The sequence below is a fragment of the Onychomys torridus genome, chromosome 9 (assembly GCF_903995425.1).
Source record: "Onychomys torridus chromosome 9, mOncTor1.1, whole genome shotgun sequence".
Lineage (NCBI taxonomy): Eukaryota > Metazoa > Chordata > Mammalia > Rodentia > Cricetidae > Onychomys > Onychomys torridus.
In genome coordinates, this window is record NC_050451.1 from 41698305 (window position 1) to 41724559 (window position 26255).

At 42.3% G+C, this 26255-nt stretch overlaps 1 protein-coding gene across 2 annotated transcripts in view; it reads right to left on the reverse strand.

Annotated features, from left to right (window-relative positions):
- Positions 1 to 26255, reverse strand: part of Chd8 (chromodomain helicase DNA binding protein 8) — a 69628-nt gene that overhangs the window by 36189 nt on the left and 7184 nt on the right. Inside the window, exons 1-5 of one of the 2 annotated variants that reach the window (XM_036199158.1) lie at positions 20315 to 20372; positions 11873 to 12929; positions 10304 to 10675; positions 7764 to 8149; positions 6672 to 6786 (exon numbers count right to left, since the gene is read on the reverse strand). In XM_036199158.1, coding sequence (XP_036055051.1) covers positions 6672 to 6786; positions 7764 to 8149; positions 10304 to 10675; positions 11873 to 12715 — 1716 coding nt within the window. In that variant the 5' untranslated portion in view covers positions 12716 to 12929; positions 20315 to 20372. Of the gene's footprint in view, positions 1 to 6671; positions 6787 to 7763; positions 8150 to 10303; positions 10676 to 11872; positions 12930 to 20314; positions 20373 to 26255 lie in introns of those variants that run through there. The other variant, XM_036199156.1, reaches the window with a different exon arrangement.

The following is a 26255-nucleotide window of genomic DNA, read 5'->3' on the forward strand; positions in this document are numbered from 1 at the left end:
CTCTGCCTCCCGAGTGCTGGGATTAAAGGCGTGTGCCACCACTGCCCAGCTTTAATTAGATAAGCTGATCCTAAAGTACAGAGAAATAGAGTTATGCTGAGAAAGAAATCAAGAGAAAAAAAATCCAACTTACAAAAGCCCTAAAGAGGGTGAAAGATTACTAAAATTAAAACTTTAAACACAGAACAGAAAAGACTTCTCATGCTTACAGCGATACATCTCCAAAAGCAATCTATAGGCTCAATATAATCCGCACCAAAATTACCACAATTTTTTTTTCAGCAATAGGAAAAAAGCCTTAAAATTTAGTATGGAAGCACAAAAGACCCCAAGTATCTAAAATAATTGAGACAAAGAACAATGTTGGAGTTATCACAATATCTAGTTTCAAATTATACCACAGAGTGATAGCAACAAAACCAGCATGGTGTCTAGATACCCATACCAATAAAACAGAATTCAGGGCTTTCTCAAATAAAGAGCATCTCCACAGCAAAGGAAATGAGTACCATGGGGAAAAGAAAAATCCACAGAATGAAAAAAGAAATTACAAGGAATAATATCTGGACTATAAAAAGAATTTAAGGTTGGAAAAGATGACTCAGTGGGTCGATGTGCTTGGTAGCAAGTCTGACAAACTGAGTTCAATCCTTGAACACACATGATGGAGAGAACCAATCCCTGCAAGCTGTCTTTTGATTTGGACATGAGCACCTTAGCATGCTGGTCCTTTAACATACACACACAAAAATAAATAAATGTAAACATTTATTTTAAAGAATTAAAAAATATTAAGCACCCAAAATATAAGCCATCCACTCAACAAACGGCAAATGAATCATTAAACAAGCAGCTCTCTAAGAACTAAAAATGGCCACTAAACTTCTGAAGACTAGGACTCTAAGATTAGCTTGGGGGTAGTGAGACAGCTCAGTGAATAAAGGTACTTGCCACCAATGCTGAGGGCCTGACTTTGATCCCTAGGTCCCACATGGTAGGAAGAGAGAACTGACTCTTGGAAACTGTCCCTCTAACTGCAACCTGCCCCACCCCCCCAAAACACTTCAAAAAGTTAAAAAAAAAAAAAAAAGGCTACTCTGGGCTACACACACAGGGTCTTTAAAACACCACTAACAATAATGTTCAATATCCTTAGCCATCAGAGAAATGCAAATACATCAAAGATTACATTTCAGGGGCTGGAGAGATGGCTCAGAGGTTAAGAGCACTGACTGCTCTTCCAGAGGTCCTGAGTTCAATTCCCGGCACCCACATGGTGTCTCACAGTCATTTATAATGAGATCTGGTGCCCTCTTCTGGTGTGCAAGGATACATGTAGGCAGAATGTTGTATACATAATAAATAAATCTTAAAAAAAAATTCCACTTCAGTCACATTATAAGCTAGAAAACAAGTGTGAGCAAGGAAGTGGGAATAAAAGGAGCCATTAAGTATCACTGGCATGAGTTTCAATTAGTTCAGCAACTTATGGAAATCAGTATGGAGATTCCTTATACACTAAAAAACTATCACATGGTTCAGTTATCACAGCTAAGTCTGTATCTTCCAGAAGGTATTGAGGTCAGCAGACCACAGGACACCTGCACATCTGTTTCTAATGGCACTATTTATAACAGCCAAGTTATGGAATTGTGCCACCAACTGATGAGTGAATAAAGAATATGTGGTATATACACATAATAGAGATTGATTCACCCACAGGGAAGAAAGAAATTATGCCACCTACAGAAAATGGATAGAACTGGAGGGCAGACTAAGAAAGACAAATATAGCTTATTTTCTCTCGTATGCAGAATCTAGACTTAAAATTATATACATCTAAGACATGAGAGTAGAGCTAGGTGTGATGGACGATGGTGCACACCTATAATCGCAGTACTTGGTACCAATGTTTGTGCACTATGTGTGTGTAGTGCCCGCAGAGGCCAAAAGAGAGCATCTGACCTCCTGGGCCTGGAGTTAAGAGTTGATTGCCGAGCTATCTCTCCAATCCCTATACTGAGTTTTTTTTTTTTGTTGGGGGGGGTGTTTCTTTTTCCCTCTCCACCTAGCAGACTGGCAAAACTTCAGAACATTTGAGGAAAATGTTTTAAATATAGGCTAGGAAAATACTTGAGTGGAAATATTTCGTCTAACATGCTTAAGATCCTAAATTTGATGCCCAAAACAGAAGGGAAAAGAAAAATCAGGAACTCAAGATATGCCTGGGGGTACCAATTGGCATGATATCAGTGGAAGAAACTTTGGCTTTATCCTTTGACAGCAATACACTTCAAAATGCTGTTTTATATATTTGAATATATATACAAATCTCTGTAGCATTAACTGTAGTAAAATACCAGAAAAAAAAAAAAAAAAGACTATAGACAGAGTACTAGTTACTGATTGGCAACTGACAATCTCACCTAGGTACTTGGTCAACAAAGTGACCACATGAAAGCTATCCACTTGGCCTAAAGAACTATGAATGACCGGGTGGTGCACGCCTTTAAACCCAACACTAGGGAGGCAGAGGCAGGTAGATCTCTGAGTTCCAGGCCAGGCAGGTCTACAAAATGAGTTCCAGAACTGCCGGAGCTACACAGAGAAACCCTGTCTCAAGGAGAAAAAAAACAAACTACAAAAAACAAACAAACAAACAAACAAACAAACAAAAAAAACCCAAAATAAAACAAGAACCATGAACCAAAATAAACCTCATTTTGTTGGAAACATACCAGTAACACATGACAGCATGTTATCATGAACTGAAACTGATACAACCCATATTTTATATTTTATCCTACATTACTAAGGAAAATCTGGTTACTAAGAAAGGATTATAGATACTCCCTACTTTTTACCTTTTATATTGCTTGCTTTTATAGTTACTATGTAGCATTCTTAAGATAACATTTCTATGCTGATTAATTAAGAGACAGGATCTCCCTCTCTTCCCCCTTCTCTCCACGTGGTCTCTCTCTCTGTCCCTTTCTCTCTCTCTGTCTCTCTCTGTTTCTCTCTCTCTCTGTCTCTCTGTCTCTGTCTCTCTAGTAAGGTTAAAAAAAAGAGAGAGACAGGATCTCACTATTAATTTGTTTGTTTGAGACAGGGTCTCTTTCTATAGCCTTAGCTGGCCTAGAACTCACTTTGTAGATCAAGCTGGCCTTGAGCTCACACCTGCCTGTACCTCTGCCTCCCTGGTGCTAGGATTAAAGATATGTGCCACCACACCTGGCTTAAAATAGCATTTTTTTTTTCATTTAAAGAAAGTTTAATAAGGAAAAGAAAGATTATTTGGATTTACTTTAAGATAAACCACAAAGGGGCAATGGCCATCTCTTGGTAAATACTGAAGTAGAAGAATGGAAACATGGGACTTCATTAAATAATCTTTCCCTTTGAGTACATTTGAAACTTGCATAGGCAGTGGGTACAGAAGACTAGTACTAAGCGGCGGCGGCAGCAGCAGGCCGTAAGGCCAGCACTATTCTGGACAGTGTGAACGCACCCCTGCACTCACCCAAATAAACAAAATTGGTTCTTGGAGAGAACTGGGGGTCTGGTGTCTGAATGGAACATTTTTGTTCATTTGGGTTTGGTTTTTCTTTTTTTTTTTGGCCTTGTATAGTACACATTGTGACAACTGGGTGTCTTTCTTCAACTGCTCTCTACTTTATTCATTTATTGACACAGAGTTTCACTATGTAGCTCTGGCAACCTTGAATTTAGAGATGACATACCCCACCTCCCAAGTGCTAGAATTGTAAGTATGCTCCCCCACCGTCTTTATTTTTTTACAGCCTTTCACAATGAACCTGAAGGTAATGGATTTGGCTAGGTTAACTGGACCAAGAGCTGGGCCTCCGCCCCTCCCCAGCACTTAAGTGCCACACACAGCCTTTTACACTAGCTTTGGGGAATCTGTACTCGGGTTCTAACCCTTTGGGGCAAACAATTTACCAGCCGAGTCATCAAGCCATCTCCCAGTCCCTTTTTTTTTTGTGTTCTTGATAGAGGATCTCACTCAGTATCCCAGGTTATCCTTAAACTCACAGCAATTATCTACCTTAGTTTCCCAAGTTTTGTGGACTATCTCACTTGGCTTGGGACAGAATTTCATAGTTTACAAATTTACAATTGCTAAAGTTTTCCTCAGATCTCTATGTGTATGTGTATTTTAAAGATGGTTTCAAGTGATCTCTTGCCTTAACCTCCCTGGAAGCTAGAGATACAGAGTTCTCTACTATGTCCAGGTCTCAATTATGTGTGTGTATACATGTGTAATTTTCTTTGTGAGACAATGTGCCTTGTATCCCAGACTAGCCTCAAATTTACTGTGTACAGGAGAATGGCCTTGATCTCCCTCTCTCCATTTACTTCCCAAGTGCTGGGATTACAGGTGTGTACCATCATGCACAGGATGGCACTCAGGGCTTTGTGCACACAAAGAAAGCACTCTCCTAATGGAGCCACATCCTAAATTTCTTGACTTAAAAAAAAAAAAGGCTAATGGTTAAATATTAAACAAACAAACAAAAAGCAGCACAGTCCCAAAGGACAAAGAGAATAATCATGATTCACTTATCTTAATTAAAGTCAATTCTTATTGACTTAATAAAGCTTATTCATTATGTGGACCTTAATTCAAGGCTGTTGATCCCTTCCTGCTTTATGATATTTTCTTCCCTTTCTTTTCTTCTCCTCCCTTTTCCCCTCACTGACCTTTTTTTCCTTCTCATTTCCTTTCTCCTTTTAAATAATTTTTCTTAATATGATACCCAGACTGGTCTCCCTGGTTCAAGTCTTATAGACATATGGCATCACACTTGGCCTTGTGTTCTTGTGAGAAAAGGAATTGTGACCAGAGTGTTGGCTCATACCTATAATCCCAGCACTCAGTATGTCCAAGTTAGTCTGGGATACAGAATGTCTTCCCAACCCTCCAGTAGATGAACATGAACACACCAGGGCCATGTACCAGTGGAGAGAAGATCATGTGGGGCCCCAACAAGAAGGTGGGCAGCTACAACTCAAGGAAACAAGCCCCAGGAAATACCAAGCTCGCAAGACCTTAGCTCTTCTTGGACTTTTATACTAAGACTATCATAAAATAAATATTTATCTGGGTATAGTAGTACATACACACTGTAATCCCACCTACTCAGGTGGCTAGGTGTGAAAATCAACTCTGTGATCAGGCTGGCCAACATGGAATGACTGTTCCAAAACTAAAGCACAGGGCTGGTGACATACCTCAGGGGTAGATCCTCACCTAGCATGCACAGGGCCTCAGGATCAACTCCTAATTTCAAAACCTCACAAAAAAATCAAAACAAGGTGTTGGGCCACCTAATCTGTGGTATTTGGATACAATGGTCCAAACTAATATACCACCTCCAAAATTTTACTCATCATTTATATTATAAAAATTTGCCTTCAGCTTATTTTTCATCTTCACATACATTAAAAAAAAATCTTGGTAGGTGGATCTGTGAGTTCGAGGCCAGCCTGGTCTACTACAGAGCAGGTGCCAGGGCAGCCAGGGCTACACAAAGAAACCCTGCCTCAAAAAAAAAAACCCAAAAAACAAAAAACAAAAAAACCAGAAAAACAAAACAAAACAAAATTCTTGGAAGAATTTCCTATATGCACACAAAGCATTTTGATCATCCAATGTTATTTAATCTTGTTTGTTTAATAAAGAGGGACAGTGTTTTCATTATATGATCCTGATTTTATTAGTTGAAACAGGGTCTATATATCCCAGACTGTCTGAAAACTAAAACTTATGTAAACCAGGTTGGACTTGAACTCAGAGATCTACCTACCTCCTGAGTCCTGGATTAAAAGACATGCAAAGGGCATAGGTGGGTGGATTGTTTCTTTTGTAGAAGATGGTAGATGAATGGACCAAATAGGGAAGAGGATAGTCATATGGAAGAGATGGTGTATACCTGATAACATAGATATATGTTTTTTGAACAAAAATTAAGTTTGTATGGGCAGCCTGTTGCTTATGTTGATATACTGAATTATGCCGATAAGAGCTGTATAACTGATATAATATATATGTAAATGTATTATTACTACATGCATTTAATGTACTATATGCATTATTAATACTATATGGGCCACTACACCTGGCTTTCATTATGATCTTGTCATGAGCTAAGCATTATTATATGAATGTTTACATTGAATCCTCATAACAACCTTACTAAGTGTATGATAGTATCTCCATTTTACAAGTGAAGAAATCGGGCACAAAACATTTTCAGACTTTAGGGCTGGAGGGAAATTTTTGGCTTGGATGTTAAGAGCACACATTGCTCTTGTAGAGGACCTGGGCTCAGGTCCTGGCACCTATGTAGCGGCTCACAGCTGTCTATATCTCCAGTTCCAAGGAACCTGATGCCCTTTCTGTCTGCTGTAGGCACTGCATGCATATGGTGCACACAGATTCACACAAGCACATACACACACAAAAGTTTAGATCGAAAGCTGGATGTGTTGATGATGCACACCTATAATCTCAGAAACTGGGAAGTGCAAAGAGGCAGGGGAACGAATCACCAATGACAAGACCTGGCTAGGCTGCATAACCATCTCTAGGCCTGCCTGGACTACATGGACTATTTCTAGTTCAGATGTACAGAGCGGTCCCTTACCTGGATGCTGCTCTCCTCATCCTCCCGGGGGGACTGTGCAGGCATGACTTCCACATCAGAGTTGTCAGAAGACGTGTTCCGTTTCCTCTTCTTGCCCACTACTGGAGTGATGGTGCTAAACAGGGATGAAGGCAAGCATACTTCATGAGGTAGAGCACACCAATACGAACTTCCATATCATACATTAAACTTCCAGACACTCCAGTCTACGGTGCAGACACTGCCGAGTAGAGCGTCTGAAAAAGACAACATCTGGGCTTGTAAGGGTAACCCCTGCCCTGAAAGGACCAAATAACAGAATGAATTTTTTTTTTTTTTTTGAGATGCATTTATTTTATGTGGATGAAGCGTTTTGTCTACATATATGTAGGTGTGCCAGCTGCGTGCCTGGTGCCTGCAGAAACTCAGAAGAGTGTTGTTAAGATCTAAACTAGAGTTATAGATGTTTGTAAGCTGCCAGGTGGTACTTGGGAACTGAACTCTGGCCATCTGCAAGAGTAACTAGCACTCTCCACGGCTGAACCATCTCCAGTCCCCCAAACCTGCTTTTTTACAAGGTGAAAAAGCCTATACAGCTACACAGTTTGAAGAACACAGCAGAGAGTAAAAGCTAATGAAAAAAAGCAGCTACAAGAAATAAAAGAAAAAGGACACAAGATTGCAGCTAGAACCATAGCAAGCCACACCCCTTCCACAAGGTCTAAGACTGTCAGTGACCGAGGGGTAAGGCAGGGAAGCTGTGTCCAGCAGCTCTCTTATGAGTAGATGGTGGAGGCACTGAGAAATCTCTTCTGCACAACAGTGATGTACACGTCAGGAATGTGCAGTCATGGCTGTCTGAACCACGATTCCTATGTCCCTTTGAAAGTACACCTATTTAAACGTTTCTGTTAAGCATAGGAGCATAGGGCAGAGAAACACAAGGCCGCATCTTCGGACAGGTCCTGCAGGCGGCTGCTGTGCACAGCTCCTCTCCACGCGTTTCCCAGCGGGTGCTGCCTCCTGCACCCACAGGCAGCAAAGAGCACCCACGGGCAGCAAAGAGCACCCACGGGCAGCAAAGAGCACCCACGGGCAGCAAAGAGCACTCACTTGAGCTTGCTCTTGCCCTTCGTTTTGGAGGCGCCGGAGGCTTTGCTCTTCTTTGGCTTTTCCTCCTTCAGCCTTTCTCCACTGCCCTTTTTCCTGCGTTTCTTTTCACCTTCCTCCTCTGGCCGGACGCTAGGCAGCTCATCCTCATTCAGGACTCGAGGTATGTTTTGCTCGCCCCGGGCCCGGGCCCTAGCAATGGCCTCTGCTACAATCCGATTTGCTTTCTCTTGCTTTTTCTGGTGCTCCAGCCTGCGGTTCTCCTCCATTCCAGTCTTTCCCCCAGGATGAGGAGCACAACTTGCTGGTGATGATAGGGCTGCCACTTCACTGGCACTCAGAACTTTAACCACAGAGAGCCCAGAAGAGGCTCCCTGAGAAGAGCCAGCCTAGAGAGACAAGGACACTACAATTACAATACGTTTGCAATTTAAATGACCTAAGAAAACCCAGGTATACTCAGCCAGACATAGGAGCATAGGCCTGTAATTCTAGCACTTGGGAGGCAGAGGAAATAAGATTGATTGCCCAGTAGTTCAAGGTCAACCTGGCCTACATAGTTAAGTTCCAGGCCAGCAAAGGGTTACATAATGAGACCCTGTCTTAACACACAAGCACACACACCCTACAAACAAAACACAAACTAGGTACTTACTAATGCCTTAAAAAATCAGACTCAGAGTTAAGACACACTGAACCTAGATCCATCTGAAAAATAAATGTGGTTTCTGATGAGAAAAGAATTCTAGAAAATTAAACTTTACTTATTCTTTTTTTTTTTTTTTTTTTTTTTGGTTTTTCGAGACAGGGTGTTTCTGTGTAGCTTTGCGCCTTTCCTGGAACTCGCTTTGTAGACCAGGCTGGCCTTGAACTCACAGAAATCCACCTGCCTCAGCCTCCCCAGTGCTGGAATTAAAGGCGTGTGCCACCACCACCCGGCTCAAACTTTACATATTCTTTGCCATGCTTTTAGTCACTATTTTAGAAAAATTACAACCTACACAACCAATACTGGTCTTTGTCCTAAACATTAAAAAGTTTAAATCATTCCCTTGGGTTACCTTTATCACCCTGGTGTGTGTGTATGTGTGTAGACATGTGCACAAGTGTGCGGGTGCCCTCAGGAGCCCCAGGCATTGGAGCTGGAGTTACAAGCAGTTATGAGCCACCTGATGTGGGTTCTGGGAACTTAGGTTCTCTGAAAGAGCAGGAGTACTAATAACCACTGTGTCATCTTACCAGATTCATAAACTATTTCTTGGTCAAATGAGACAAAATTTCATGGAAATAATAATAATAATAATAGTAGTAGTAGTAGTAGTAGTAGTAGTAGTAATTTGTGTATAAATGGTAAAAGCTAGGAAGATGATGGATATTCTAAGCTAATGACCAACAATCCCAAAGATCCTCTTTTGTCCCCTGCACAAGTAGGGTTACATGGCTATGTATCTGCCACACCCACCTTTTTAATGTAGATGCTGGGATTTGAACTCAGATCCTCATGTTTATATTCTTATCCATAAAGCCATCTCCTCAGCACCATTTTTAAATATTTATTTTATGTGTTCTATATGTGTATGTACATGTTGGGGGTGTGCACATGCACGTGGGGGATCAAAGGGTAATTTTCTGTTCTGTGTCTCCCTCTATTTCTTTCCATTTTTTTTTTTTTAAAGATATATTCTCACTATGTAGTCCTAGATGGTCTGGAGTTCAAGATGAAGACCAGGATGGCCTTGAACACTCAGACATGACCTGCCTCTGCCTTACAGCTGCTGGGATGAAAGGTGTGAATAACCACACTGAAGACAGGGTCTCCCACTCATGCTATCAACTGCATCATAATTTCAAACCATTCTTTCCTTAAATTTTTACCGATCTCTTTGTTTGAGTCAGGGTTTGTCTATTATGTAACTCTGGAATTCGCTACGTAGACCAGGGTGGCCTAAACTCACAGACATGCACCTGCCTCTGCTTCTGTCTCCCCCAAGTGCTGGGATTAAAGGCAAATGCCACTCTGCCTGGCTCTTTTGGAAAGTGTGTGTGGAAACAGTCTGCTATGCAGTATAGCCCAGGCCCAATTTTTCCCCACCCATAATACTATAATAAAGAAAGACCACAGTTTAAAGACAAATATTATAGAAATTATCTCCTCAAACTCAACAATAGTTTTTTGTTTTTTTTTTTGTTTTTTTTTGTTTGTTTGTTTGTTTGTTTTCAAGACAGGGTTTCTCTGTGTAGCTTTGGAGCCTGTTCTGGATCTCGCTCTGTAGACCAGGCTGGCCTTGAACTCACAGAGATCTGCCTGCCTCTGCCCCAAGTGCTGCGATTAAAGGTGTGTGCCACCACCGCCGCCCAGCTTTAACAATAATTCTTAATCTTTGTATGACTGAATAAAAACAAGGCTTCAATGGGTGAAATAAAAAATTGCACCTCAGTTCCAAAGCATGAATTAGAATTCCTCACAGTTAGCAACAATACTGAATGAAGGCGGTGGAGCCTGAGGAGACGTCTCCTTTCCTTTCCTCTGCGGAGTCACTCACCTGTGGCTGCAGCACCATCTTGAGTGGCACTGAGAGTCTTTGTCCTGGGCTTTGTCCTGGTCCCACGAGCTGAGCCTGCTGTACAGAGGACAGTGCCAATGGCTGGGCTGTGGGGGGCGGCTGCGGCTGTGGCTGTGATGGCGGAGGCTGGGGAACAATCTGGATTTTCTGCTGTGGCTGTTGCACCTGCAGCTGAATGGTTACTACTTTGGCAGGCTGCCCCTGGGCATTCTTGGCTTGAGTCAAGGCTGCCAGCTGGTTGCCCTGTAACACTATCTTGCCTGGTAGACTCCCTAACACAACATGCCGATGTCCTTGGGGACCTCCGGATTGTGGCTGTTGGAGGACCAGGGTGATGCGCTTCGATTCACCCTACAATGCAAAAAGGAAATCACAGAAGAGGGACATTAAAGAACATTATATACAGAAATATTTACACCAGCTTCCCTCATTTGAGACTCATAGAACTGAGTGTCAGAGGAGAATCCGCTTTTGTCTCCCCTCCAATATGTCTCTAGAGCACCTTTTCTGTAACACCTCTACCCAGTGGGTCTCAAGCCTACCTATCACAGACACACAGACCTTTATTCAGAGCTCTGCCTTTGCACGATAAAGAGGAGCAGAGGACAGAAGTGTGAGTGGCATCAGGAGAGGAAGGTGTAGTGGCACTTGTGTGTAACCCCAGCATCAGGAGGCTGAGACGGAGGACTTCCAGCTTGGATGGACTACATAGTGAGAACCGCTCAAAAGCAAACAACAACAACAACAACAACAACAACAACAAAAAACCCACAACTTGGTGTGATGGCACACACTTCTAATCCCAGCAGTAAGAAGGTGGAGGAAAGTCGATCTCAAGTTTGAGGCCAGCCTTCCTTAGCTATACAGAATCCCAGGCCAGCCTCGGCTATACAGCAAGAATCTGTCTCAACAAATAAACAGATCAATAAAAGCACTTAACAAGTCTTGCAGATATGTTCCCAGAACATCCTCAATATTCAATGACAACTTATAGCATACATTTACTGTGAATTTTTGTTTAATGTCCATATTTCCCTGCAGACTGAGCTCTGGAAGGACAGAGACTGGTCACTGTATCCAGTACCAGGTAGGTACATTGCAGCATGTGGTAAGGGCTGTCAAAGCTCACGCTGAAAAGTAAAGACAGCTAGGCAGTAGTGGCACATGCCTTTAATCCCAGCACTTGGAAGGCAGAGGCAGGTAGATCACTGAGTTCAAGACCAGCCTGGTCTACAGAGTAAGTTCCAAGACAGACAGGGCTACACAGGGAAACCTTGTCTTGAAAGATCCAAAGAAAAAAAGACAGTCAGCATGGTGGTTAGTGCCTATAATCCCAGCACCTGGAGACCAAAGCAGGAAGAACGCCATGAGCTTGGGATAGCCCCAGTTAGAGCGACTTTGTTCCAAAAAAGTGCACAGGCTACAAGACAGAGCTAAACAGATGTTTCCTAGAAACAGCTCATACACCCGTGTTCTCTCTCCCTCCGCCCTCACTGCTCCTAAGTCCTCTACGGAACCACAATTCATCTCCCCTTTCACTCAAGTCACCTGGGTAGGTGTAGAAGTCAGTGTAACTGCAGGCTTCAGTGGGGGCCCTGCAGTCCCAGGGTTTCCAGCAGGAGCTGAACCCTTAACTGGCTGGAGGACTAGCTGCTTTACTGGTCGGCTCGGCTGGACAATGCGCTGAACAGCAGCCTGGTTCCCAGGGACCTTGGTTGCCAACACTGTATTACCAGAGACAATGGAGACACCTGGTCGAAGGGGTGTGCCGGTTAGCACTTTGGTAAAAGTGACTTTCCCACCATTGGCTGTGCCGGCCACTAGGGGCTGAGCTGTACTGGTGATACCTTGTGCCTGAATTTGTGCCACATGGGCACCTGTGACTGAGGAGTTTGGTGGGGCTTTAAGGATAACAATCTTAGGGGCTGACTGAGATGGTTGTCCTCCAGTATTACTGGGAGAGACAGCTGTGGCAGAGACACCCATGAAAGGATTCCCTTGGCTCAGGATCTCTTGGCTCTTGGAGACCTGCAAGAGTCCTGATGTTGGCGTTGATGTCTGTAAGACAGGTTGGGCTGGCTGCTCCTGGCTGGCGGGCTGAGTGGTATAATCATGCAAGGTTAAGGATTCTGGAGCTGGAGCTGTGGATTCTTTGGGAAGTTCAGGGGGAGCTGTTTCCTCTGGTGGGGGAACCAGGTCACTTGCTGATGAATTTCCCACATCACCACCTCCACCATCTTGGTTCATCTGATCCAAGGAGTCCAGAGAGCTTGGCAGTCCAAGTGCTTCTTCAATGGGGTCTTGAGTGACCTGATTAAAGCTGTCATCAGTCAGAGAGTCCAGGCCAAATAAATTTGGGTCATCAAACAGATCCATGATGGGGTCTGCCATCTTGGTAAATTAATGAAGGGTATTTGTTGAAGGTCTGGGGAGGGAAGGGGAGGGGGGGAAATAGTTCTCCCCTCCCCTTCCCTATTAAGAAAAAAATGTACACAGTGGACGAAAACTATTCTTCAAATGAAGAGACAAGAAAGAAGTGCATGTCAGATTGTCCTGACCTTCATGGAGCAAGATAGTCAAGTCTTCAGAGGAAAAGATGGAACTCCTGTGATGGAATATAAATATAAACAAAAATTAGCAAAGTTGGTGATTTCAATGAAAAGTTCTAAGGTACCATCTTAATATCCATTTCCATTAAAATAAGAGGACAATATGAGGAACTTTGTAGACGGATACACGGTAAAAAGAATACCCACATTTCTGTCTCAAAACTAAAAATTAAGAAAAAAAAACAAAAAACAAAAAACCCTTTAGGCTCTTATATCTCCACACTTTGAAGTTTCTACCAAGAACATTCAGCTTGTTGGATGTGGTGATACATACTTTGGTTCCCATCATACTTGGGAGGCAGAGGCAGAAGGGTCTCTATGAGTTCCAGGCCAGCTAGCCAGAGTTATACAATGAGACTCTGTCTCCAAAAGCCAAAGAAACAAAAACAAACAAATAATACCAAAAGAAACCATTAAGCTTGTTTCTGTACATTTCTTTATACAATTATCTTTTTTATGATAATGATAAGGAAATTTATATTCACTCACTGTTAAATTGGCACAACGCTAAAATGAACATCTCTAAAGGTAGATTAAAGTTTCTGGATACATTGTTATAAATCTTTCATTGCAGATACTTCTTTCTACCTATGACTGGTAAACAAGCCACCTCCAACCAAGCTCATAACACACTATGAACTGAGTCCAGTGTTTGTAGATTCTCCACCAGTACTCCACTAAGCATTTATACACAACATTTGTGATGTCTTCTTCAATGCCCTTCTTTTATTTAAGATCAAAAACATTTGCCGGATGTGGTGGTGCATGCCTTTAATCCCAGCACTCAGGAGGCAGAGGCAGGTGGATCTCTGTGAGTTCAAGGCAAGCCTGGTCTACAAAGCGAGTTCTAGGATAGCCAGGACTGTTACACAGAGAAGAAACCCTGTCTCAAAAAAACAAAACCAAAACAACAAAAAACTTTCTTTGCAAGAGACTAAGCATTTCAATTCTAACTTATATGCCCAACTTTCCCCTCCCATCATTACCTATACATATCCTACACTCCTACAGGGCACAGCTCACTTGATGAGGCCTTGTGCCTATAATACTGTAGCATATACACAGAACATAGCTTCCTCCAGCCCTTTACCCCACTCCGCACATCCCTTCCAGCAAAGACACTACCCAACCGAAGGCTCTTTAACCCAGAAATTTGTGATGACTTGATGGTCTACTTGCTTTAACTACCCACAGCATTCTATCTTATTGAGGCATGCATGATTTTAGTTTGTGAATATCCTGTGAAGGCCCAAACCATTTCTTTGTGCAAGTTATAGAAACTACCAGCATCTCAGGATGCTTGTCTAATATGTCTGAGAAAATTGTCATAAGTGCATAAAAGTGAACAATTATGAATCTTATTCAGGGTTTAATTTCCAGAACAATGTACTATGACCCAGCTCCTGTGAAATCCTCGATGGTGGGAACTGCCTTACTTCCCTGTGGATCCTCAAGAAATCTTCAGGACAGCACACACAGAAGCCATCCAATGAACAGTCAGAGAATACTTGCTCACATTAATGAAATGAGCTATTCAGTCTTCACAGAAATCACAATGTATTCCTTGATGCTAACATAAGACAGTTCGAAAGGTTCCTATCCTGAAAAATGTCTCATAAATGATATGTTGATAAATCCCACATCTATGGCTTTAAGTTCATGAAAATGCTAGGGTGAAACAAAGGAAATTAAACAACCACATAATCCAAGTACATGAAAAAGAGGAGAAAAGGAGAGATGGCTCAGCAGCTCAGAGCACTGACCGATTTTCCAGAGGACCAAGGTTCTCAGTGCCACATGGTGGCTCACAATCCTAACTCCAGCCTCAGGGTATCCAATGTCCTCTTCTGGCCTTTGTGGGCATGAGGCCTGCACATGGTACACAGACATACATGCACACAAAACACCCACACAGAGAAAATAAATGAAACACACACACACACACACACACACACACGAAAAAGATGTTTGTTCTTGGGTTAGTGAGATGGCGCTTGCTACACAGACCTAGTGACCTGAGTGCATTCAATCTCCAAACCCATGTAAAGGTAGAGGAAAAGAACTAATTCCACAAAGTTATCCTTTGACCTCCACAAATCCACCACAGTATGCACATCCACACATACACATCCATAATAATAATAAACCTTATAAAACATTTTAAAAGAGTATATAATGTCATAATCCAGGAAAGCCTTACTTGATAGCTATCTGAAGACACCAAAAAGAAATCTGTTAGAAATATAATGTAGATCTGACAAAAAAGACTTTCTCATAGGATGTACAAGCTCTGTGTGTGCACATGTGAGCATGGTCATGTGTATTGGGGGTGGAGGGTTGAGGTGCTCTTGTTTTTTGTTTTTAAGATAAGGCCTCAGTGTGTAACAGGGGTTATCCCAGAATTACCTCAAACTCACAACCCTCCCAAGTGTTGGGATAACAGGTATGTGCTACTAGTGGGCTTAGCTTCTAGTTATCCTTATAAAACAACATAATGTAGGTCAGTATCTCCTTCTGGATTCAATAATTGTATACTTTTCAAGTCTCAAGATGTGCATCAATTCCTATTTTGGACCAAACTATTCCAGCAGCTTATTCCAACTTCTAATATTTGCCCACAAATTACTCAAAATGGCAGTCAGCACAGTTAATCTATCTATTCAATAAGTTTATGTACTTCCTTAAGTCTCATCAACTTTTTTATAACTAGCTATGCCCCATTTTGCCATCTATGATCTTTCATCTTCTACTTACAGTCAGAGAAGTTATACTAAACATCTGTAGCTAAATATCATACAAAAGCAATAGCAAGGACAGTGTGGTAGTTCATGCCTGTAATCCCAGCATTAACACCACCACTACAATGAAAATTTATACTAACTACACGTTTAAACTGACAAATTTATAGATGTATATATACTTCATAATACCTTGTTGTTTATCCATCCTATTCCCACTGCACTGAATAAGGGGTAAAACTCAAGCAAAGATCTTTTAAAAAAAATATTTATAAGGGGGTTGGGGATTTAGCTCAGTGGTAGAGCGCTTGCCTAGCAAGCACAATGCCCTGAGTTCGATCCTCAGCTCAAAAAAAATAAATAAATAAATAAATAAATATATATATATATATATATGTGTGTGTGTGTGTGTGTGTGTGTGTGTGTGTGTGTGTGTGTGTGTATATATGAGATAGTCTTCCATATTGTCTAAACTAGCCTAGCTCTGGGTTTGGCAATCCTCTGCATCAGTCTCTGAAAGGCTGAGACTATAAGCATGTGTCACTTTGTCCAGAAATTTCTTTTTTCACCTTGTAGTACTGAACCTAGGGCTTTGAGAATGCCAAGCAAGAACATCACCACAGAGTTAATTTTACCTTTTCTGTTTTCTAAATTTAAATGTATATTTTGGGCCCAGCCTAGTAGCATACTTTTAATCCCATCACTTGAGAAGCAGAGGCAGGGGGATATTTGTAATTTCCAGGCCAGCCTGGTCTACATAGCAAATTCCATGACAGCCAAGGTTACATGGAGAGACCTGTCTCAAAAATATATATTTCTGGGCTGGAGAGATGGCTCAGTAGTTAAGAACACTGATTGTCTTCCAGAGGTCCTGAGTTCAATTCCCAGCAACCACATGGTGGCTCACACTCATCTGTAATGAGATCTGGTGTCCTCTTCTGACCTGTAGGCATACATGCAGGCAGAACACTATACATAATAAAATAAATCTTCAAAATTTTTGTATGTATGTTTTGTTTACATGTATGCCATTGCACCACATGCATGCCTGTGCTGCCTGCAGAGGTCAGAAAGGGGCATCGGGTCTTCTGGACCTGGAATTACCAACAGTTGTGAGCCTCCACATGGGAGCTGGGAAATAAACCCAGGTCCCCTGGCAGAGTTCTTACCCATGGGGCCATCTCTGCCGCCCCTCAATTTACCTATTATTTAGACATTGTCTCACTAAGTTGCACAGTCTGGCTTTGAAATTATTCTGTAGCCTGGGCAGGCTCTGCACTTGTGGTCTTCCTACACTAGCCTTCAAAGGACCGTGTCTGTACTACCAAACTGAATCAAAGATGTTACATTTTAATGAGAAACAGTAACTAAACTTTTTTCTCCCTGAAAAAGTTCACCACATGTGACTCAATTATTAATCTTTAAAAATCAGTGCATTACCTCTTGGTCCTTGCTTCCCAACTTTCTTTTTGGCCAAATACAGATGTATTAGTGTGGGCTGAAGCATGAGAGTTAAGACAAAAAGACACAGTCAGGCATACTGGAAAACCAGGTGTGGGCTTCCTTGAGATAGTTACTTTGTTTCTTTGTAGATAGGATTTCTCTGTGCAGCCCTGGCTGGCGGCAAACTCAGACATCTGCCTGCCTCTGCCTATCAGTGCTGGGTTTAAAGGTGTGAACCACCAGGTGTACCAACCACCACGCCCAGTTTTTTTTTTTTTTTTTTTTTTTTTTTTTTTTTTTTTTTTTTTTTAAAAAACAGGGTCTTTGTAGCCCAGAGTGCCCACAAATTTGCAACAATCCACCTGCCTCAGCTTCCTGAGTGCTAAGCTTGTGGGCATGAGCTCTTAACTAGCTCTTTGTCCACATTTCTGCTTTCTACTTGTCGGTCTGGGTTCAATAACTCGAAAGCCTTCCTAGATGTGGTGGCTCACACTGCAACCCCAGAATCTGAGAGAAGAGAATCTGAGGCAGGGGAGTGGTATGAGTTTGAGGACAGCCTGAACTGCAGGAGGAGGATCAGGACAGAGCGAAACTGTCTCCAAAATAACCCTGCCTCCATCCAACCCTTGCGACTGGCTTGATCCTACAATATAGAGTAATATTACGTCTCAATCCCTAACCTATAGTCAATTGCCCTTTTAACCCTAGCTCCAGAGTCTCTGACTCCCGATTTAAACTCCTGGATTTTTACAGGTTCAAACCTCCCCAAACCTCTACCTTCCCTCATTGCTCCACTCCTTTACTGCCGTGGGCTATCCCGCCTGCATCAATATACAGCTTAGTTTACAGCTTGGACGTATCAATTCTCTTTCTACAGCTCAAACCCTAGTCAAACAAATGAATGGATGGTCTGCACGGTTTAAGGTAAAGCAACCATCTAGATAATAAAGTGATATCAGACTTTTGTCTTACTAAGTGAAAACTGACCTACCACTGCCCCAAAGAGAAGCACATGCATGTACCCTAAAAGAAAGTCAGGATTTAGTGGCTGTACTTAATCATTTTCCATAATCAAAGTAAATATAGAGACTCATGACACAAATCCTGGGGGCTGAAAGTGGAGAAGAAAAAAACAAAAGTGTAGTTGAAATTCAAGGCCACCTATCTACAAGCTATAAATAAAACAAATATTGCCAGAAAAGTATCATCTGTTGTCTTCTCAGAGTCCCCTTCTTCCCAGAAGTCAGTCCAAATTGGTGTTCTACTGCCTCACTACTTCCGACACAGTTCCTGTACTTCGGGGGCCTCAGTGCTCCAACTCCCTGATCCTCGTGTTTTGCCTCAACCTGGCCCATTGCTATTACTTGTGTGTCTTATTAAACAGATTTAATTATATTCTATTCATCTACCCCAAAGCCTTCATGCCTTTCAACAAAACAGTGACTGCAAATGGGAGGAGGTATGTATGCTGAGAAAAGGCTTATGGCTTAGGACAGGGTGGGAAGTGTAGTTTTTAAATGTGCACCCAGCATTATATTTCGGTATTTGTAGTTTTACACTTCCTTTCTAGTATTGTCAGTAGAGTGCCAGCAAAAAACAATGGGCCAGGGAGCTGATGTCAGTAGAAAGAAAAAAGCATGAAAAAAGTTACTAGTATCTCTGGGCTGGGGTAAGAGTTGTCCCATTACTCCCAAAGGGCATTTACCATAGTTAACCATTTACACTGAAAGACAAACACTACAATAGGCATCATTTCATCATCTGAAAGATGAAGTTATATAAACTGAACTACAGACATGGATTCTCTATCTATAGATTTTTCTATACTATACAACCTTAAAGGATAATGAACAAATGCCATATTGAGCAATACTGATCCTTTTCTGTAGTATACAGTTTTAGAGAGCACTGCTCATGCCCACCTAACCTCTATGCTCAAAGATTCAGAAAATAAACTTGTTTTTGTTTTGGTTTGGGTTTTTTGTTTTGTTTTGTTTTTTTTTGAGACAGGGTTTCTCTGTGTTGTTTTGGAGCCTGTCCTGGATCTCGGTCTGTAGACCAGGCTGGCCTCGAACTCACAGAGATCCGCCTGCCTCTGTCTCCCAAGTGCTGGGATTAAAGGCATGCGCCATCACCGCCTGGTAAAAATAAACTTTTTTACTTCAAAGTATAAGCCTTGTTGGAAATTGTATCATTTTCAGGAGGATGAGCTAGAGACAGACATGAACTCCAGATATTAAGACACAGGATGGATAAAGGAAGTTTAATTTAAACAAGAAATACCTTGAAAATAAAATAATTATAAAAGTTAAAAGCGAAACAAAACAAAAAACCCAATATAATTTATAGTAAGGGAGCACTAAGAAACTATGTCATTGAAACATGTGTGAGACCAGAGAGTCTCAAACCTTAAAGATAAAGGAGAAATAGACATCCAAAGTGAAAGAAATCACAAGCTGGAGGTCAGAGGATGATGAGGATGGAAGGACACAGAACACAAGAAATGAAGCTATAACTTGGAGCCACTCAGGCTTCCTCAAATAAATCGAGAGCCTAGGCCACATTCTCTGTCTCCACCATTCTGTCAAATGAGTGGCAACTCTGTTTCTGTTTTCTAATCACTGCAGGGAAAAAAAAAATACCCAAAATCTTAAGGATGTAGACATTTGGGGGCAAATATGGCTGGTGACAGAGAGCAAGCACTTCGTTAAAAACAGAGAAAGCTAAATAGCCAACCACGAAACCTAAAAGCATGTATTTTTTCAGAGGCCAAGAGGGAAACTATAGAAATTAATGTTACTCATACGGGGAAAGGGAAGGAAGTAGAACTGATGGAGAGGAAAACGCTACTGGAAGTGGGGGTAGGAAGGGGGGTCGGGTACATTACCTGCTCTTACTGCCGGGGTTGGTGCCAGTAAGGCCCATACGGCAGAGGCAGGCACAGGCACGGGCGGGAGACTTCAGGCAACTAGATCCCCCAAATGGAGTTGAAGTACATGCACTTGAGCAAAGGAGCTATCAGGGGCACCCTCCGAGGTGGGGATGGTCAAGATGGGAAGATACGGGGGGATGGGGGGGGGGGTGTGATGCCTGGGGAAGAAGCAACGTTAGGACGCAAGCTGCAGGCTGAGAGGCCTAGCAGGCCCCGAAGGAGAAAAGGCCCTGCACCTCACCCCGATGGGAGGCAAAGGTGGCTTTACCTGCGGTGGCCGTGGGGCCGGTTCGCTTCTCGCTGTCTCTCCAGCACCAGTTCCCCTCCTTCTGCGCAACCCAACTTGATGCGCTTGCCCGCCCCACACTCTCATTGGCTGAATCCCACTGCCACTCAAACAAAGGCGCAGAGACGCAAAACAGCGCAAGGGCGGGACTTGAGACAGCTCCCTTCCCCCGAAGGTTAGGTTGAGAGTACACAGCGAGGCCTATCCGGTTTCTAGGGCCAAGACCAAGCCTGCAGCTTGCTTGAAAACGAAGGTGCGGGAGAGCAATCCTGAGGATTGATTCTTAGCACCCACACCGCTCACACAGCCGAGTGGAGCTCTGGGAAGGTGTTCTGCACTAGGCCAGCTCCGCCTCCCTCTGGAACCCCTGCCTTCCGGCAGCTCTGTCACTCCCTCCCACTCCCCACCACAAGGTGCCCAGGAGATACCAGGAGGCAGTACAGTTGCTGGGCACACAGTCTTTCGCTCTTCCAAGATAAAACACTCCATGCTACAACCCAGGAAACTAACTGGCTTGCATGCTTGACACTTACACAAAGTTAACTTAGGTGCCTCTAACAATTCTGTGACCCGGCGCCCTCCAAAATACACACCCAGCCCTACCCCCAGGCTCTGTCTGCCACCATCCTCTTTCCCTCCAAACAGTCCATTTGACTTAGCTGTCACGTCAGTGTCCATTCCCAGTGTCCCTGAGCAGTCTAGCGCCATAGTGAGGGTATGCAAGCTTGAGTCCCCCAAAGTAAAACTGCAAATACTCAGGACCACTGTAAACTCTGAAAAGTATCCTTAACACGGAAATCTTATTTTTCTGTACTCTGGGCTCAGAACAGGAAAATAATCAACTTGAACTTAGACTTCCTACTTTTAAAGACTTCAGTGTTACCTACCACTAGACAGGCCAGGAACACCCAGTTAGATTGTAGTAGTATTAAGGCTTCCTATTCACGCTGGCTCTGAAACCTCCTCCAAACTTAGCATCCAATTAACTGCCAAGTCCTACTGACACTGCTGCAATGTATTAGAACAGACTTCAGAGCCCGCATTGCGCTATTAAGTCAGCCACTTTGTATAGATGAGAAAACAGAGCGGCTGAAGGATTCAACTAAGAAACTAAGTAGCAAAGTCAGGACTTGTAACTCTGTTGCCTTCTGGCTTACTTATGCAGTTGTTTGTGTAAGTCTCATAAGTGATCTTTGTCCCTCCTAATTCATCCTGCTACCACATTAATATTCTAATATACAATGTGACCAAATGAACTTCATGCCTAAGAACTTTCAAAGACATCCTGTTACTCTTGGAACTGTGTGGGGCATGTCTGCAACCTCAGCACTCAGGAGGCTAAGGCAGGAGAAAACAAAATTTAATAGCATGCCTTGCCCTATTTGTACTAGTTTCCACCATTATTTGATATAAACATTTACACGCTAAAAGTCAAGTTACTATTGCTACATTTTTTTCTCAGATTTGGTCTAGTCAATACTGCTGCGTTCAAATTGTATACTACCCTTGATTTAAAATCTTATGTTCTAAGAGCTACATTTCTTCATTCATTACTTCAATTCCTATTGTCTGAGACAAGGTCTCACAATACATAGTCCAGATTGCCTTGGAACTCACTGTGTAGCCCAAGCTTGCCACAAATTCATGGTGATTCTCCTGCCTCAGTTTCCTCAGTGTCGGACAACCATATATCATGACTACCATGCCCAGTTATCTGAACATTTACAGAGTAGAGAGTATACTACTAAGTAATTTGATAATATTAGGAGTCCCCACCAAAAAATAAAGTAAAATAACCCTACCCACCAGGCACGATGGTATATGCCTGTGATTCTAGCACTTGAAAGGTGGAGACAGGAAGAGCATGTATTCAAGGCCAGCTTGAGTTCAATGGGACCCTGTTTAAACAAAAACAAAAACCAAGACAGAGGGCAGGAGAGAAAGATATAATTCCTACTCCTATTCGATGTGTGTATATGTGGGGAAAAGGTAAACAGTAGGCATTATGAGAAAACTAACAAATGGGCAAGTAGAAACAGTTATAAGTCACAGGAAACTGGACAGAGGTGGAGCTGAAGGGTAGGCAAGGGTCAGACATTCAAGAGCCATTTTCTTACAGGTAGACAGCAATCTACAGAAACACATGGAATGACATGATCAGAACTAACTTTAGAACTAACTGGCTTCGAGGGATGGAAGAACAGATGACAGGGTCAGTCAGGAAGGTACCTGGGTCCAGAAAAGGGGTAGATACTGGAGGTTGACTAATGTGTTTTCTGTTCAGCAATCAAAGGCATATATACTATGAGACAATTATGCTTGAGACCTTGAATGGGAAACTCTAGCCACAGAGCCACACTGTTCAGCATTATGACTCTGGTCTCTGTGGGCATGCTGCTCTTGCTTTCCTACCATCTTTTAAACCTTAATTTTGTGAGCCATCTGGTAACCTTCCAATAAATCCCCTTTCTGAATCCTACCTAACAAGATAATTAAAGTCTCAACTATAACAATATGATGCAAAATAGGATGGGAGGAAGGAACAGGACCCACAATTACATGAGATAAAAACCAACAGACTATGGAATTTAGCTATACTGAATGAGTTGTTTACAGCATGTGAAATTGTGACATTCAATGGACTGGCTGTACAAAAGTGTACTATGGTGACAGGTGGAGAGAATTTTCATAACTAGGTGGTTGGTTTAAAAGTGGAAACTATCTAAGAAATGTGAGCAATAGGCCAAGTATAAGAAAATCTGCTCTAATATCATTGAGAGACGAGAAGATGTTGGTGTCTGTGAGGAATTGGAGAAACCAGGATTTCACTACGTAGCCCTGGGTAGCCTGGAACTCTCAGAAATTCACCCACCTCTGCCTCTGGAGTTAAACAGTGGATCAGGAATTTTTTTTTTTTTTTTTTAAAGTCCACCACACCTGGTCTCCCTAGATCCATTTTAAACAAAGTAGCTACTATAAGAAATATATATCCAAGACAGAAAGAGAAATTTTGATTTCTCAAAAGTTAGAAATGTAGACAACCTTTTAACTGTAGACAACTAATTTAATACTAAGCAGACTAAACAAAACAGTTAGCTGGAGGCCAAGAGCAGCTTGGAATAGAAGGCAAGAGCTAATAAAAAGAGGACATGGGGCTGGGCAGTGGGGGCGCACACCTTTAACGCCAGTAGAGGCAGGTGGATCGCTGAGTTCCAGGCCAGCCTGGGCTACACAGTGAAACCCTGTCTGGAAAAACAAAAACAAACAATAAAGCAAAGGGGAAGGGACATTAGAATTTAAGGAACAGAATGAGCTATGTCAACTTAAAAAAGAGCTAGAGATAAAGGAGCCAGCATAATGTCACCGAAGCAAGGACAGTAGAGATATGTAGGATGAAGGACAGTCAATTATATCAAAGGGAAAATATCCACTGGAGGGATGGAGAGAGGGTGCGGCAGTCAAGAACACTCAGTTCCTAGCACCCACACGGCAGCTCAAAACTATCCAATTCTAGTTCCGAGGGATTCGATGCCTTCTTCTGGCCCCTGAAGGTAGCAGGCACACATGTGACTGCAGAAATCCACCCTGTCCTTACACATCTTCCCCATCTCCCAGGCTCCATAGTCAGGTGTTCATAGTCTCCGTAGCCACTTCTCTGCTCTGCTGATCCTGGGATACTGAGTTTCCCTTAGGCTCTCAGCTCTTTTCTTTTCATGCTATACTTTTTTCTCAAGGATGTCTAACTCAAATATACAGCCTCAATTACTACTCATTCTTTTCTCCAATGAATGATCTACATACCCTCATGTCTTTCATTTCTACCTCTGAGCAAGTTATCACCTCTGAACCTGATGCTCTAGCTACCTGAGTGCTCAACATTCCTTCTTGGTGGCCTCTCCAGTCTTCCAGCACTACACATGACCACCTTCCAGTAACCTCCTGTCCAATCACAGCCAGAAACCAAACATCCTCTTCTTTACCTCCCACATCCAACATTTAAAAATACCATCTTCTAGATGGGTGGAGGTGGTGCACGCCTTTAATCCCAGTACTCGGGAGGCAGAGCCAGGCAGGCCTCTGTGAGTTGAAGGTCAGCCTGGGCTACAGAGCAACATCCAGGACAGGTACCAAAACTGCACAGAGAAACCCTGTCTCAAAAAAAACCAAAGGGGGTAAAATCCTATCTCCTAAATGTCCTCAAATGTATCATCTACTTCTGCTCTATTGGCTCAGGCTACAACTGGGCTACTGTGATTGTCTTATAACTAATTCATCTCTTGTCTATTAAATCCTTTCCCTCCAACTTCACATGATATTAAAGAATTGAACCTAGGGACTACTCTACTACTGAACTATACCCAACCCTAATTTTCTTAACAAGCCTGAAATACTTATCTTGAGGAAAATGAGGCATAGAGAGATCATTAATTTGTCCAATATCCTACAGCTAGTAAAAAGCAGTGTCAGATTCAAATTTAGGCAACGTAACTTCAACTACCCTACTATATTATGTCTTAAGGTATATACCCCTACTATAGATTCTCTCGGCCAGGCATGATAGTTCATGGGTATATTCCTAGCACTCAGGTGGACAGGACGATCATTTATGAGTCTAAGGCTAGCCTGGGCCACAAGTGGAGTTCCAGACAAATCAGGGTTATAGAGGAAGACCCTATCTCAAAAAACCAAAAACAAACTAAAAATCAATAAAGTCTCTTTAACAGCCAATACTTCCTCCTTTTAAATGGAGACTGGATAAGCAATTACATAGTTTTTGATGTCTTTCCCTCCTGTTAGAAGGTAAGTACCTCAAGGGCAAAGACTATTTATAGCCTGTCTTGGTGGTAATGGGCATTCAATGTACTTTTGGTGAAGAATGTATTAAACCTCCAGCCAAAGGTGTGTATGAGTGAAGCTTCAAAGAGTAATGGGGAGGTTTCTAAGCAGAGAGCAATGTCTTTCCTTCCTGAACACTAACAACAATGAGCAGGGACATGCTTCCCTCCAGGAACATTCAGAAAAGGCATCATAAAAATCAAAATCATCTTCACTTTTCAGTACCAATTGCAGATACAATTTTACATAGAGAAAAAGAAGCCATATAGGACTAGAGAGATAGCTCAGCAGTTAAGAGCACGGTTGCTCTTTCCAGAGAAACCATGTTCAATTCTCAACATATACATGGCAGCTCACAACCATCTGTAACTCTAGTTCCAGGGGATCCAACACCCTTTTCTGGCCTTCATAGGCACTAAAGAAGCAAATGGTGCAGACATACATGCAGGCAAAACCCATACAGATACAATTAAAAACAAGGAGGGGGGCATATATACATACACAAGATTTTTCTACACAGTATAATCACTATTGACAGAAATGAAATTTCAGTGACCCCTTTTAGGTTTAGAATAATGACTCCTAGTGGTGATAATTTAAGGTGGTGGCAAAAAGCAAATGGATGGCAGTCTATACACACATAGGACTCAGAACAAAGGTGTGGATTCTTTTTGTAAGTCAACCTCATTGCAGAGTTTGTTTGTTTTTTTAACTACAGTTAAAACTCTATAGAGTTTTGGCCTAAGCCTGAAGACAGAAAATAAAAGTGCAATCTTTTTAAAGATCCTTGCCCTTAAAGTTACTCAGGCTGAATCAGAAGAAGTACCTCATCACTGGTTCATGGTTATAGAAGGGAAAAGTAATATGCCAAGGACAGGTTTGGTGCTCAGTAGGAAAAGGAGATTACCACTCCAGGATAAAAACTTGAGTTCAAGTCCGGGAACACACGTGCAGAAGGAAGGAGAGAACTGAATCCACAAGGTTGTCTGCTGACTGCTGCACACATCAGACACATGCATAGCCACACATACACAATATAAACACTCACACAATAATAATGATGATGAATAAAACAAACAAATAAATA